At 46.0% G+C, this 16,629-nt stretch overlaps 1 protein-coding gene across 2 annotated transcripts; it reads left to right on the plus strand.

The window, feature by feature from the left end:
• The first annotated feature begins 275 nt into the window (after positions 1–275).
• ZNF689 (zinc finger protein 689) lies at positions 276–10,427 on the plus strand. 2 transcript variants are annotated; one of them, XM_053555073.1, is made up of 3 exons: positions 276–817; positions 1,008–1,121; positions 5,681–10,427. In XM_053555073.1, the coding sequence occupies exons 1-3, from the start codon at positions 616–618 to the stop codon at positions 6,862–6,864; spliced, it is 1,500 nt and encodes a 499-aa protein (XP_053411048.1). In that variant the 5' UTR covers positions 276–615; the 3' UTR covers positions 6,865–10,427. The 2 variants fall into 2 exon arrangements, with proteins under 2 accessions (XP_053411048.1, XP_053411050.1); XM_053555075.1 differs by lacking the exon at positions 276–817 and adding an exon at positions 875–916.
• Positions 10,428–16,629: the final 6,202 nt, after the last annotated feature.

Here is a 16,629-nt window from a genome sequence, read left to right on the forward strand (position 1 = left end):
TCAGAGGTAAGGCTGAGTCAGTCAGAGAAACAGTGGAATATTGCCTGAGGGTTTTCTACTGATCCGAGGTGGCCGCAACCTGCTTTACAACTCCGGACGGTCACCCGACACTAAAGAACCAGCTTCCTGCCCTTATGCCTCCGTTGGCTTCGTTCAAACAGGCGCCTTTGTCAGCACCCAATCAGAACGTTTGATCTTTGGCCAACGCCCAATGAACGCCTGTAATGGGTAGGGAAAAAGAAGAGGGCGTGAAGCCCAATCTCAGCGCCATTGCACTTGAGGGCAGAGAGGTTAGGGAGCCGGCATGGCGATCCGGTCAATAAAATCGATAGCTGGAAGCTGCCTGTGTTCCAGGCAAAGGCGGTGCAGTGGTAGCGCCGCCATTTTCCCCGAAGGCATCTTCCGGTGCCTTTCACCCAAGTTCGAGCCGGAGTTTCCTGAATAACAGCGAAAGGTTTCCGTTAGCCCTACGGGCGCCTGATTCCGATTCCCTCCACCCTCCCCGGCCACGCTCAGCACTGGTCCGGTGGAGGCTCCTAAATCCAAGGGCCCGCCAGCGCCCAAGGGCTGCAGCCAGGACCGGGAAGGCCGTGGTGCGCCGGCTTCTCGGGTCCAATGGCGCCGCCTTCGGCTCCGCTAGCCGCGGGGGGAGGACAAGCTAGACCCAGTCGGAGAAGGGGAAGGAGGTCGAGGGCTGTGAAGTTCGTGGACGTGGCCGTGTACTTCTCCCCGGAGGAGTGGGGTTATCTGCGGCCCGCGCAGAGGGCTCTGTACCGGGACGTGATGCGTGAGACCTACGGCCACCTGGGCGCGCTCGGTGAGGCCCGGCCCTATCCGCTTACGCGGGCCCTGGGGGGCTGGAGGAGCTTGGGCGCGGAGGGAGGTCAAGGAGTCCAAAGTCCTGGCATGCAACCAGGTAGCGTCAGGGGAGAGGATGCCATTGCGTAGGTATCTGTCCAGTCAGGACATCTTAGGACCTGGCCCTCTGACTTGTTCTTCTTCCCCAGGGTGCGCAGGTCCCAAACCAGCCCTCATCTCCTGGTTGGAACGAAATACCGATGATTGGGAGCCAGCTGCCCTAGACCCGCAGGAGAACGCAAGAGGGGTAACGATCCAGAGAAGTGAGTGAAAAATAACCGTGGAGAGGCTGCAGCCCTCCTCTACGTTGTAGGCTCTAATGACTCAGCGCAGTGTTTTGAGCCGGGACCCATGCTGTGGTGCTGCATTTACTGAGTTTATTTTCACAACCTAAGGTCCTTGGCTCCGATGGTGTGGGGCCCTCCGCTATACCAGGATTCCCACTGTCAGTTTGCAAGCTAATTACCTGCACTTCCCAAATGTGTAAAAGGAGCTACCTTCCTGCTTCCTTCCCAGTCTCCATTCCATCATAGGGATCCTGAGAGAAACCCTAAATTTCTGGGAGTTTTCTGGATTTTGGTTGAAGGAAGCTTGTGGGGAACCTGGAATGCAGGGGTCTCTTTCTGCTCTTATAGTAGGATGATCCTAACCAGTAAAGGACATACTGCACTTTCTTCGGGATCAAGCAAAGTTCTGGTTAACACCATTCAGGTATAAAGGCTCCAGATTCACCCACAGGGGCAGATGGAACTCTGGGCTAGAATTTCTATGCCAGTTTTTCTAAGGCCAGGAATATCTTTCATAGGTTTTATATAAGAGCATTATATGTTCTTGCTTAAAACTTCAGTTGGGGGCCGGATGGTGGCTCTTGCCTGTAATCCTAACACTTTGGGAAGCCAAGGCAGGAGGATCTCTTGAGCCGAGAAATTCCCGACCAGCAAAAGCAAGACCCAATCTCTACTAAAAAAAGAAAAAAGTTAGCTGGGGAGGCTGCTGTGCCTCAGTGGGTTGGGCGCCAGCCCCATATACTAAGGGTGGTGGGTTCAAACTCCGCCCCAGCTAAACTGCAATAAAAAATAGCTGGGCGTTGTGGTGGGCGCCTGTAGTCCCCAGCTACTCAGGAGGCTGAGGCAAGAGAATCGCCCAAGCCCAGGAGTTGGAGGTTGCTGTGAGCTGTGATGCCATAGCACTTTACTGAAGGCGATAAAGTGACTCTATCTCTAAAAAAAAAGAAAAAAGAAAAAATTAGCTGGGCGTGATGATGTGCACCAGTAGTCCAAGCTGCTTAAAGGCTGGGCAGGAGGATTGCTTTAGCCCAGGAGTTTGTTGCTGTGAGCTAGGTTGAGGCCATGAGTGCCTAGCCTGGGTCTCTGTCTCAAAAAAACAAAACAAACTTTTTAGCTAGTTTTTCCTAAGGTTGTCAAGTGGCTATCAATTATACATAAGTCTCTAAGTCATTTGGGGAACTTGGTGAAAATACAGATTTTAGGACCTTGTCCCAGAACTAGTTACTGATTCACTCTTGTGGATGTCTAGGAAGTTGTATTTTTTAAATAGCCTCAGTTGATTTGGATGTACATCAAGGTTTGTGAACCACTGGATAAAATATAATCCAGGGTCCTAAACAGGGCTAACATCAGTGGTCTTCAAGTGTTGCCCCAGACCAGCAGCACCAAAACTCCAGAAATTGTTAGAAATGCAAATTCTTGTACTCTACCCTAGACCTGCTGAATCTGTGATCCAGCAATTTGTTTCAGTAAGTCCTTCGAAGAATTCTAATCACAGTGAAGTTTGAGAACCATTGGCTTAGGGGCCTTATGAGTCAGTCACTGCCAGCTTATACCTCATTTGTTTGTACTTCCTGCCTTACACTTTATGTCTAAGATATCACAGCCTGTGTACACTGCACACTGAGCCTTGGGACTTTTCATGCTGTCTCTTCTACCTGGTCTACCATTTCAAACTTTGTAATACTCCATTATGTTCATCTTTTTTATTTATTTATTTATTTATTTTGGAGACAGAGTCTCACTTTGTTGCCTTGAGTAGAGTGTTATGGCATCATAGCTCACAGCAACATCAAACTCTTGGGCTCAAGTGATTCTCCTGCCTCAGCCTCCTAAGTAGCTGGGACTACAGGCGCCAGCTACAACACCCAGCTATTTTTAGAGACAAGGTCTCACTCTTGCTTGGGCTGATCTCAAACCTGTGAGCTTAGGCAATACACCCGCCTGGGCCTCCCAGTGTACTAAGATTGCAGGTTTGACCCACCTCTCCTGGTCTGTTAATTCATCTTTTAAGAACCAACTGAGTGGCTGTGCGCATTGGCTCACACCTGTAATCTTAGCACTCCGGGAGGCTGAGGAGAGTGGATTGCTTGAGCTCAGGAGTTTGAGACCAGCCTGAGCAAGAACGAGACCCCATCTCCACTAAAAATAGAAAAACTGAGGTAAAAGGATCACTTGAGCCCAAGAGTTGGAGGTTGCTGTGAGTGATGATGATGCCACAGCACTCTACCCAGGGTGACAAAGTCACACTCTGTCTCTAAATAAATAAATAAGAACCAACTGAGTGGCTCGGAGCCTGTGGCTCAAGCAGCTAAGGCGCCAGCCACATACACCTGAGCTGGCAGGTTAGAATCCAGCCTGGGCCTGCAAAACAATGACAGCTGCAACCAAAAAAAAGCCGGGCGTTGTGGTGGGCGCCTGTAGTCCCAGCTACTTGGGAGGCGGGAAGGCAGGAGAATCACTTGAGCCAGGAGTTGGAGGTTGCTGTGAGTTGTGATGTCATGGCTATCTACCCAGGGTGACAGCTCGAGGCTCTGTCTCAAAAAAAAAAACAACCGAGTTACAAAAAGTATGGCTGATTCTATACAGTTATGAAATAGAAGGACATGTGCTAACATAGAATGCTCTTTAGAAGGTGTTAAGTGAAAATAATGAAAGTACAGTAAATTATATATAGTGTATATCTTTTATGTAAGAGAGGTAGGGCAAGCCCTGGCACAGTGACTCATGCCCATAATCCTAACACTTTGGAAGGCTGAAGTGGGAGGATCACTTGAGACAAACCTGAGCTCAGATCCTGTCTCCACTAAAACTAGAAAAAAAATTTATTGGGCACTGTGGTGGACACCTAAAGTCCCAGCTACTCAGGAGGCTGAGGCAGGAAGATGACTTGAACCCAGGAGTTTGAGGTTGCTGTAACTAGGCTGATGCCCCAGCACTCTAGCCTACGCAACAGAGACTGAGGCCAGGGTGCAGTGCCTTACGCCTGTAATCCTAGCACTCTGAGAGGCCAAGGAGGGAGGACTGCTCGAGCTCAAGATTTTGAGACCAGCCTGAGCAAGAGTGAGACCCCCCCCCCCATCTCTATTAAAAATAGAAAAAATTAGCTGGTTGTTGCCGCAAGTACCTATACTACTGGGAAGCTGAGGCAGGAGGATTGCTTGAGACCAAGAGTGTAAAGTTGCTGTGAGCTCTGATGATGCCACAGCACTCAACCCCAAGGCAAAAAGAGTGAGACTCTGTCTCAAAAAACAAACAAACAAACAAAAAAAAAAAAACTGGTGGGGGAAGAGAACTATATTTATATTGCATAAAAAAAACACTACAGGGTGGGGCAAGGTGGCTCACGCCTGTAATCCTAAGCACTCTGGGAGGCCAGGGCGTGGATTACCTAAACTCAGGAGTTCGAGACCAGACTGAGCAAGAGCCAGATCCCTGTCTCTAAAAATATAGCCAGGCATTGTGGTGAGTGCCTGTAGTCCCGGCTACTAGGGAGGCTGAGGCAAGAGAATCGTTTTGAGCCCAAGAGTTTGAGATTCCTGTGAGCTATGACATGCCATGGCACTCTACCAAGGGCAACAAAATAAAACTCTGGTCTCAAAAAAAACATTCTGGGAGGGCAAGGCTGGTGGATTGCCTGAGCTCATGGGTTCGAGACCAGCCTGAGCCAGAGTGAGACCACCTCCCTAAAAATAGCCCAGTGTTATAGCCGGGGCCTGTAATCCCAGCTACTCAGGAGGCTGAGGCAAGAGAATCACTTCAGCCCAAGAGTTTGAGGTTGCCATGAGCTGTGATGCCATAGCACTCTACCTAGGGTGACATAGTGAGACTCTGTCTCAAAAAAAAAAAAAAAAAAGTATCTCAAGAATGGAAGAAAAAGTATCCAATGTACTCAGCCCTACTATGAAACTAATTTATGGCTTTCACTTGAAAGCTATAACCCAGTTATAACTTAAGAATAGGAGGAAGGGGAAAGGGAGGGGGGCAGAGGGACGGTGGGTGATTGGTGGGATTACACCTGCGATGCATCTTACAAGAGTACATATGAAACTTAGTAAATGTAGAATGTAAATGTCTTAACACAATAACTAAGAAAATGCCAGGAAGGCTATGTTAACCAGAGTGATGAAAATGTGTCATATGGTCTATAAAACCAGTGTATGGTGCCCCATGATCGCATTAATGTACACAGCTATGATTTAATAAAAAAAAATAATAATTTTTTCATGAAAATTACAATTCTGTATTTAACCAAAATATCAAAGAAATCGAAATAAAATAAAATAATAAATAAAATTGTGTCTGATTAAAAAAAATCAAATTTTTAAAGTCAGCTTAATATCTACAAAATGTTACCAGACTTATCTAAGGTGTTACTTTAATAATTTCTATATTTCCATAATAGTAACTCATACTTAGCTGTCCATAGCACTTATAATTGAGAATGGGGCTGAAAGTAATGGTTTTGTACCTGTAATAAGCAATAGTAGGAGTTCATTGTTTGTTAAAAGTAAATTCTCCCTGTGTTCCTATAGAAACCAGAACCAGAAAGAAGAATGGGGAGAAGGAAGTATTCCTACCCAAGGAGGCACCCCGCAAGGGAAAGCGAGGCCGGCGGCCTAGTAAACCCCGATTGATTCCCAGGCAGACATCTGGGGGCCCCATCTGCCCAGATTGTGGCTGTACCTTCCCTGATCGCCCGGCCCTGGAGAACCACAAGTGTGCTCAGAATCTGAAAAAGCCTTACCCTTGCCCAGACTGTGGGCGCCGCTTTTCCTACCCATCCCTGCTAGTCAGTCACCGGCGGGCACACTCTGGTGAGTGCCCCTATGTTTGTGACCAGTGTGGCAAACGTTTCTCCCAGCGCAAAAACCTCTCTCAGCACCAGGTTATCCATACAGGCGAGAAGCCCTACCACTGCCCTGACTGTGGCCGCTGCTTCCGTAGGAGCAGGTCTTTAGCCAATCACCGGACCACGCACACAGGCGAGAAACCCCACCAGTGTCCCAGTTGTGGACGTCGCTTTGCCTACCCCTCCCTGCTAGCCATCCACCAGCGAACACACACAGGAGAGAAGCCCTACACCTGCCTAGAATGTAACCGCCGCTTCCGCCAGCGCACTGCCCTAGTCATTCACCAGCGCATCCACACTGGTGAGAAGCCCTACCCATGTCCAGACTGTGAGCGGCGTTTCTCCTCATCCTCTCGTTTGGTCAGTCATCGGCGTGTACACTCTGGTGAGCGTCCCTATGCCTGCGAGCACTGTGAGGCCCGCTTCTCCCAGCGTAGTACACTGCTCCAGCACCAGCTCTTGCACACAGGAGAGAAGCCCTATCCCTGCCCAGACTGTGGACGTGCCTTCCGGCGGAGCGGCTCCCTGGCCATACATCGCAGCACGCACACTGAGGAGAAGCTGCATGCCTGTGACGACTGTGGCCGCCGCTTTGCCTACCCCTCACTGCTGGCCAGTCACCGGCGTGTGCACTCAGGCGAGCGGCCCTATGCCTGCGACCTTTGCTCCAAGCGCTTTGCCCAGTGGAGCCATCTAGCTCAACACCAACTACTGCATACTGGGGAGAAGCCTTTCCCCTGCCTTGAGTGTGGCCGATGCTTCCGCCAGAGGTGGTCTCTGGCTGTCCACAAGTGTAGCCCCAAGGCCCCAAACTGTAGCCCTAGATCTGCTCTTGGGGGGCCCAGCCAGAAGGGCAATGCCCTTTAGAATGAGAAAGACCGCATATGTTCATTTCACTTCATAGCAAGGTCTAGAAAAGAGGAGCCCTAGGTCACACATGGCAGAGTCAGAACTAAAACCCAGGTCTGCTGCACAGCTCTGTGTGTCTATTATAGTCCCAGTAGGAGTGGTGACATTTTGTTAACATTTTCCAAGCTACCGTAGCCTAGCCTATTTCAGTGGCTGCCTGCTTTTCTAGTTTGTGCATATAGGGATTACCTGTCCCCTTGCATGCAGTCAGGAGAATCCCATTTATAGGAGCAGGACCTTCTACTCTGCCTTTTCCTCTATACCAGGTTGGAAAATCCTGGTTTGGCCCACTTTTTATAACACTCCTGCCAAGTGGTCTTGCTTGAAAACTTCCCTTGACAGGGTGGCTCACTACCTCACAAGGCACGTCATTTCATGTGGGATAGCGCTGGTCTTTAGAAGGTTGTCAAGTACCACATTCTCTTCTCTAAACCTTGTATAGGATATATTTAAATACTTCATCTAGGCCAGGTGCAGTGGCTCATGCCTGTAATCCTAGCATTCTGTGAGGCTGAGGTGGGTGGATTGCTTGAACTCACAGGTTCGAGACCAGCCTGAGCAAGACCCTGTCTCTAGCTGGGCATGGGCAGTGCCTGTGGCTCAGTGAGTAGGGCGCCGGCCCCATATGCCCAGGGTGGCGGGTTCAAACCTCAGCCCCGGCCAAACTGCAACCAAAAAATAGCCGGGCGTTGTGGCGTGCGCCTGTAGTCCCAGCTACTCCGGAGGCTGAGGCAAGAGAATTGCTTAAGCCCAGGAGATGGAGGTTGCTGTGAGCCGTGTGACGCCACGGCACTCTACCCGAGGGTGGTACAGTGTGACTCTGTCTCTACAAAAAAAAAAAAAAAAACTAGCTGGGCATTGTGGCGGGCACCTATAGTCCTAGCTACTTAGGAGGCTGAGGCAAGAAAATCGCTTAAGTTCAAGAGTTTGAGGTTGCTGTGAGCTGTGACACCATGGCATTCTACCAAAGGCAATATAGTGAGACCCTGTCTCAAAAAAAAAAAAAAAAAAAATTCTGTGTCCTAATTAATTCAATCCCAAATTCCCCACCAATTGTTTACATCGTTTCTCAAGAAATTCAGTTAGGGGCAGCGCCTGTGGCTCAAAGTAGGGCACTGGCCACATACATTGGGACTGGTGGGTTTGAGCCCAGCCTGGGTCTGCTGAACGACAACTGCAACAAAAAAATAGCCAGGCATTTTGGTGGGTACCCAAATTCTACCAGGGTACCCAAACTCTTGGGTCCCAGCTACTCAGGAGGCTGAGGCAAGAGAACTCCTTGAGCCCAAGAGTTTGAGGTTGCTATGAGCTATGACACCATGGCACTACCAAGGGCGACAAAATGAGACTGTCTCCAAAAATAAATAAATCATCTACAGGGCAGCCCTTCAGATCGCTTAATCACAACTACTTTGCCTCCAAGTTTTCAGGTTATATAGCACTAATGTGATCAATCATTCCTAAGACGGTTTCAATTCCCACATGATATCTCTCCAAATGCACTATTTTTCCAATGTTCCGTTAAAGGGTCATACAAAAATAAGGCAGTACCCAGTGTACACCGTATACTTCCTTGTTCTGTATTTGTTTCAGCAGCCCTAGGTTGCACTGGATTTTGGGGCAGCTGCACCATACCAGGGGTTCGTGTTGCAGACATCTGAATGCCCTAAATTAAAAAAAAATGCTATAGCTCTAAGTCTTATTTGCCCTGTGTTTGGAAGATTTGTTCTACGTTCAAGTTAGGTATGAGACTTATGAGTGCAGTAAGCTTTGGGAGAAGGTTGATCTTACGGAGAAACTAGGAACTTATGTTCTAGTAGCAAGAAATAAAAACGCGACTGGCTTGTGCTTCATCTGGTAGACTTAGAATAGTTCCAGGCAGACCAGTGGCTAGAAAATCCTGAAGAACAGGGTCTTACTCCTCCCTGGATCTCATCAGAATTAGGAGAATCGGTACAGAAATGTCTATGAAGCCTCAGTTAACATCTTTTTCATAAAATGAGGTAAGGCCTTTCAAGGATGATAGAAAGGTAATTGATACAAAGAGGAAGAGTCTGTCAACAAATTGCAACCATGCTGCCTCCTTTCTGAGGAGCAGCAGGAGCAGCAGTGTCTTAATCTTTGATATGCCTCCATAGCTCAGTAAAGCTTTACCGAATTAAATGTGAACAAGGCCCACCACTTTGCCTTCCGCAGCTGCACCAAATCGGAATTTGGTTTTTTTTTTGAGATAGTCTTTTAACTTTGTCGCTTTTGGTAGAGTGCAGTGGCATCATAGCTCACAGTAACTTCAAACTCTTGGGCTCAAGTGATTTTCTGGCCTCAGCCTCCCAAGTAGCTGGGAGTACAGGCACCTGCCATGCCTGGCAAGTTGGAATTTCCAAATGTGACTTCTCATATTCCAACAGCTGGAGTGTGTCATTCTCCTCCACGTTGCTTTTTCCTGCAGCTCTCCTGATCTCAGTCCCACAGCGTGGGAGCTGCTGAGGAGCACAGCATTGTGTAATTACCTCTGTTCTGTTCCTGTTCAGCCAGTGTGTATTGTAACCTGTTTCTCCTTGGATGATGGGCTACCCCCTGGTAGGAATCATACCAGAATGGGTCTCATTAAAATGTCTGATAAATGAATTAACGTTCCTTGTGGAATTACTGTTCACAGAATGTAAATCTAGGTCCTTGACTTAGAAACTTTTACTGTTCTAATGGAGAAGGGCAGGGTAGTCCAGGAGGCCTGCCTACACTAGCAGAGACTGAAGAGAACATCTGCCCAGACCCCTAAGGTAGAACTGGCTCTTGTCTAACCTTTATCACCAGCCTAACCTGAATATTTCCTTACCTTAGAACTCTTTCTTTGGGACTGCATTGTAATTCATAAAACTTGGTAGCCCTTGGTTTCTCCATTTTTAGTTTTATGGTTTCAGAGTCTTTCTCCTATCCCAAATACACTACAGCCTATAAATATGCTAGGATAAGTCTTTAAAACAATAAAAACTTCCCTCTGTCCCCATCTCCTATTTTTAGCTAAATTTCCTGAAGCAGTAGCCTACATTCACTGTATCCATTTCTGCTCTTTAGCTTATTGCAGTATTATTAATAGCAACTTGATGGAGCTTTTATGATGTGTTAAGCACTTTATATATATTCCAATCTTATGTTTACAAGAACCCCATAAAGTAGGTGTTAGGAGATAACACTTCCTTGGGTCTCATGTTCCCCAACATCTTGCTGAATATGCCAAAAATGCAAAGTCTTGCCCTCAACAAATTCCAAGATGAGCCTATTCACAGACCTACCGCCCCTTGAATGAAGGATGGCCCTGGTGTCCTTCATGGACATACCTAAAAGGACCATACCGGGCGGCGCCTGTGGCTTAGTCGGTAAGGTGCCGGCCCCATATACCGAGGGTGGCGGGTTCAAACCCGGCCTTGGCTGAACTGCAACCAAAAAATAGCTGGGCGTTGTGGCGGGCGCCTGTAGTCCCAGCTACTCAGGAGGCTGAGGCATGAGAATCGCTTAAGCCTACGAGTTGGAGGTTGCTGTGAGCTGTGTGATGCCATGGCACTCTACCGAGGGCCATAAAGTGAGACTCTGTCTCTACAAAAAAAAAAAAAAAGACCATACCATAGAGGCAAAAACATATGCAATAGATCTGCCTAATCTTTTCCAGATGTACTTGCAGCGTGTGTTGCACTGGAGGCTAGGTATTGGACTGTGCATTGGAGAAGGGGAAGAAACTGGAATTTTCAAGGATTACTAGACATTGGATCTATACTGATTCTAATTCTAGGAGATCCAAAACATCACTGTAGGCTGGGCACAATGGCTCATACTTGTAATCCTACTACTTTGGGAGGTCAAGGTGGGACGATCCCTTGAGGTCAAGAGTAGGAGACCACCCTGAGCAACACAGTGAGCCCCCATCTCTACAAAAACTAGAAAAATGCTGGGCGGCGCCTGTGGCTCAAGGAGTAGGGCGCTGGTCCCATATGCCAGAGGTGGTGGGTTCAAACCCAGCCCTGGCCAAAAAAAAAAAAAAAAAAGCTATGGAGGTTGTTGTGAGATATGATGCCACAGCACTCTACCAAGGGTGACAAAGAGAGACTCTGTCTCAAAAAAAAAAAAAAACTAGAAAAATGCCTAACTATTAAATAAATACGGGTGTGGTGGTGCATGCCTGTAGTCCCAGTTACTTAGAAGGCTGAGGCAGGAGGATTGGTCAAGCCCAGGAATTTGAGGTTGCAGTGAACTACAATGGCACTACTACACTGTAGCTTGGGCAACAGAGCAAGACCCCATCTCTTTTTTTTTTTTTTTTGTAGAGACAGAGTCTCACTGTACCGCCCTCGGGTAGAGTGCCGTGACGTCACACGGCTCACAGCAACCTCTAACTCTTGGGCTTACGCGATTCTCTTGCCTCAGCCTCCCGAGCAGCTGGGACTACAGGCACCCGCCACAATGCCCGGCTATTTTTTGGTTGCAGTTTGGCCGGGGCTGGGCTTGAACCCGCCACCCTCGGTATATGGGGCCAGCGCCCTGCTCACTGAGCCACAGGCGCCGCCCAAGACCCCATCTCTTAAAAAAAAAAATCACTGTGGTTCTCCAGGTACAATGGACTCAGAGATCAGTTGTAGGAATGGGAACAGGTTAACTCAGCAGGTGTAGGTTTCTGAAATCCTGCACATTCCAAAGAAAGCTCATCTTCTGGACTGGCACTTGGCATATTCCTGGGAAATAACTACTGAATTCTTGGAATAGTCTATTTCATTAGTGTTTTTGTATCCTGGATAGTGTTTTTGTATTTGGGCCATGCCATACCAGTTGGCCCAGGTAAGTTTATTCTAATAATGTCGTTGATGGTGAACAGCAATTTTCTCTCGGGGAGGTTGGGTTCTAAGTAGCTGAGGTCGGTCATAGTGGTACTCCAAGTCTCTATGTCACTGACCCCCAGTAAAAACTCTGGACACTAAATCTCGGGTAAACCTCCCTGGTTGCAAACAATTGGCACATATCACAAATCATTATGGACAGGCTAAAGCACATCTCTGTATAACTTCACTGGAGAGTGGATATCTGAAATTTTATGCCTGGTTTCTTCTGGATTTTGCCCCATGTACTTTTTTCCCTTTGCTGATTTTAATCTGGATCCTTTTACTGTAAAAAACTATAACTGTGAGTATAGCAAAAAAATAAATTAAGGTTGGGCATGGTGGCTCACGCCTGTAATCCTAGCACTCTGGGAAGCCGAGGTGGATGTATTGCCCTGAGCTCAGAGATTTGAGACCAACCTGAGCCAGTGTGAGACCCCATCTCTTAAAAAAAATTAAATTAGAAAAGAAGCAAAGCTGGGTGGTGCCTGTGGCTCAGGGGGTAGGGCACCAGCCCCATATACTGAAGGTGGAGGGTTCGAACCCAGCCCCGGCCAAAACTGCAACAAAAAAATAGCTGGGCGTTGTGGTGGGCACCTGTAGTCCCAGCTATTCAGGAGGCTGAGGCAGGAGAATTGCCTAAGCCCAGGAGTTGGAGGTTGCTGTGAGCTGTGATACCACAGCACTCTACCAAGGGCAATAAAGTGAGATTCTGTCTCTAAAAAAATAAAAAATAAATAAATAAAATAAATAAATAAAAATTTAAAAAGCCCCAGCCATTTTTTACCCAGGCTATTTTTCAGGCTTATATCTGAAGCAACCATTGAGAGAGAGGTAATATCTTCATCTGGGACAAAAAGCACCTTGCCAACTATTTACTATAAAACAGCAGGTTCCCAAGCTAATTGTTCTTCCCCTATATCACAACTCATGGGCCTCTCCATCTCGGCCCCTCCCATGTTGCCCCTGTAGGACCCAAAAGGAACCAATGCATACATGCTCATGCTGCTTGTTGTGCTATGAACAGTAAAGTTTTTGTCTCTAACCCAGGAATCTTGTTTTCTCCCATAATCCATGAAATAGTAACAGACTATTACCTTGTAAGCAGGGAAGCCTCAAATTCCAGACCTGACAGTAGGTATTATCTCCCATTAACAGATGAGGAAACGGAAGCCCAGTGATATTAAATTACTTGCCCAGGATCACATATTGCACCGGTAATTCTGAGAGCCAGTACTCTAAGTTAGGTCTGACACCAAAGCCTTTAGGATGACCAATGACCTAGTTAACAAACCAATACTTCAGCTTTTATTTTATTTACCTTATTTTTCTTTCTTTGTTTTTAAATTTGAGACAGTATTTCACTTTGTCACCCTCGGTAGAGTACCGTGGTGTCACAGATCACAGCAACCTCAAACTCTTGGGCTCAAGTGATTCTCTTGCCTCAGCCTCCCAAGTTGCTGGGACTACAGGCACCTGCCACAATGCCTGGCTATTTTTAGAGATGGGGTCTCGCTCTTGCTTGGGCTGGTCTCAACCCCCTGAGCTCAGGCAATCCACCCACCTCGGCCTCCCATTACCTTAATTTTCCTGCTTGAATTCTCTTGTAACTTAGCTTTCATATCCTAGGTCGGTGGTTCTCAATCTTCCTAATGCCACGACCCTTTAATATAGTTCTTCATGTTGTGGTGACTCCCAACCATAAAATTATTTTCATTGCCGTAGCTTTCTTCTAGTCCTCCTGGTACCTCTAGTGTCGTCTTCTACTGTGTACATACGGAAATTCTTTCCTAGTATTTCTTGGGAAATTTATGTTTTTCCAAATCCCAAGAACAATCAGTCAAGAACCTGGGAAAATGCAAATTCCTTTGAAAATTAAATTTTAACAATCAATATAGCATAGTTACTAGTTCAAAGAATATCATTGAAAGCAAGAAGAGGAAATGCTGATACATAGAAGTTAAAGTTAATGTCAACATCTCTGGGAAAAAGACAGGAGTGCCTAAAAGAAAAGATGTTCACAACATGAGCAGGCAGTCTTACTTATATTAATAGCTGTTGCCAATTTACAAATCTTGTGGGCCTGGCCCTATCTGCTGCTTACCACAAGTCATTCTTGCAAATAAAATAAATATGTTCACAGAATAGTTTGTATAAATCCTATGAGTGATGGTAAAGAAATTTGCTTTGGAAATAAGTTGGTTTCTAAAAATTACAATGGAGGTTGCCAACACTGTGATTTTTGCGTGTGATAAATTATATGTAAATTTTACTATTTAACCATTTTTAAGTGAACAATTTAGTGGCATTAGGCAGATTCATGTTGTCTAACTGTCACCACTATCTACACAACTTTTTCATTATAGGCAGTCCCTGAGTTACAAGCATACGACTTATGTACAATTCACACTTACGAATGGAGGCTAATAAAGTCACCAAGTTACAAATATCCAACTGATGTATGTATGATTCGCACTTATAAATGGAGGCTATTACAGGTAATAGGTAAATGTACCTGTTCTCACTTAACTTACAAACAAAACTTGAGAACAGACCTACAGAATCACAGAACCTATCTTGTTAGTAATCCAGGGAATGTCTGTATTCTAAAAAGAAGCTCTGTCCCCACTAAATATTAACTTTTTAATTTTTTTTGAGACAGGGTCTTGCTCTGTCATTTGGGCTAGAGTACAGTGCTATCATCATAATTCACTGCAACCTCAAAATGCTTGGGCTCAAGTGATCCTCCTGCCTTGGCCTCCCAAAGTGCTATAGGATTATAGGAGTGAGCCTTTGTGCCTGGCCAAATATTAACTCGTTCTACCTACCTTCTCCTCATCCCCAGTAATCTTTAATCTACTTTCTCTATGAATTTGCCTTTTATGAATGTTTCATGTAAGTAGAATCATACAGTAGTTGTCCTTTTGTGTCTAGTTTATATCACTTATCATGTTGTAGCACCAAAATTATTACTTTTGATGTTTTTTTAATTTTTATTTTTTTGTAGAGACAGTCTCACTTTACCGCCTTCAGTAGAGTGCCAGGATGTCATAGGACTCACAGCAACCTCTAGCTCTTGGGCTTCCGCGATTCTCCTGCCTCAGCCTCCTAAGCAGCTGGGATTACAGGCGCCCGCCACAACGCCCGGCTATTTTTTGGTTGCAGTTCGGCCGGGGCTGGGTTTGAACCCGCAACCCTTGGTATATGGGGCTGGCGCCCTACTCACTGAGCCACAGGCGCCACCCTACTTTTGATGATTTTTTAATATTACATTGTACGTACATATCACATTTTGTTTATCCATTCATCAACTTGAATGTTTATGGACACTTAATGTTGTTCTCACCTTTCCCCCCACCCCCAGTCTCAAGCTGTCACCTTGAGTACAGTGCCCTGTGTCACAGTTCACAGCAACCTCAAACTCTTGGGTTTAAGTGGTTCTCTTGCTTCAGCTTCCCAAGTAGCTGGGACCACAGGTGCCTGCCACAATGCCAGGCTATTTTGTTGTTGCAGTTGTCATTGTTGTTTTTAGCTGGCCCAAGCTGGGTTCAAACCCACCAGCCATGGTGTATGTGGCTGGTGCCCTACCCACTGAGCTATGGGTGCTGCCATCTTCTCCCATTTTAAATTGAGTTGTTTATTTTTGGTGTTGAATTACAGGAGTGCTTTCTAAATTCTGGATATTAATTCCTTATCAGATATATGATTTACAAATATTTTCTCTCATTCTCTGAGTTGTCTTTTTACTCTCTTGATAGTCTCCTTTGATACACAAAATTTTTTATCTTGATTTAGTCCAATTTATCTATTTGTTTGTTGTTGTTGCTTTTGCTATTGGTGTCATGGCCAATAAATCATAGCCAAATCAAATGTCTTGAAGATTTTTCCTATGTTTTCTTCTAAAAGCTTTATAATTTTAGCCCAAAATTTAGGTCTTTAATTCGCTTGGGGTTAATTTTTGTATATGGTATAAGATAACGTAAAGGTTCAATTTCTTTTTTTGTGTGGATATCTAGTTTTCCTAACATCATTTGTTAAGAAGGCTGTCCTTTTTCTTGTTGAATAGTTTTGTATCCCTGTCAAAAATAAATTGGCCATATATATGAGGGTTTATTTCTGTGGTAAGTTTTTATTTATTTATTTGAGACAGAGTCTCGCTTTGTCTCCCTCAGTAGAGTGCTCTGCTGTCATAGCTCACGGCAACCTCAAACTCTTGGGCTCAAATGATTCTCTTGTCTCAGCCTCCCAAGTACCTGGGACTATAGGCGCTTGTCACAACACCTGGCTATTTTTAGACATGGGGTCTGGTTCTTGTTCAGGCTGGTCTCAAACCTATGACCTCAGGCAATCTATCTGCCTCAGCCTCCTAGAGTGCTAGCATTACAGGCATGAGCCAGGGTGCCAGGCCTAATACCAGTGAAAGTTATTGGGTTGTAGTCAAGTAATAGGATATTTGGATCTCCTAACAAGGTTAACTATACTACATAGAATAATCTGTCAAAATTGTCAAATTGAGGCGGCACCCGTGACTCAGTGGGTAGGGCACCGGCCATATACACTGAGGTTGGTGGGTTCGAGCAGGCCTGGGCCTTCTAAACAACAATGATAACTGCAAGCAAAAATACCTGGGCATTGTGGCTGACACCTGTAGTCCCAGCTACTTGGGAGGCTGAGGCAAGAGAATGGCTTAAGCCCAAGAGGTTGAGCTTGCTGTGAGCTGTGATGCCCACGGCATTCTACCTAGGGCAATACAGTGAGACTCCGTCTCAAAAAAAAAAAAAAGAAAAAAAATTGCCAAATTGAAAAAACTTATTTACATGCCTGTAATCCTAGCACTCTGGGAGGCCGAGGCAGGTGG

This window comes from Nycticebus coucang, chromosome 12 (genome assembly GCF_027406575.1).
Source record: "Nycticebus coucang isolate mNycCou1 chromosome 12, mNycCou1.pri, whole genome shotgun sequence".
In the NCBI taxonomy this organism is placed as follows: Eukaryota; Metazoa; Chordata; class Mammalia; order Primates; family Lorisidae; genus Nycticebus; species Nycticebus coucang.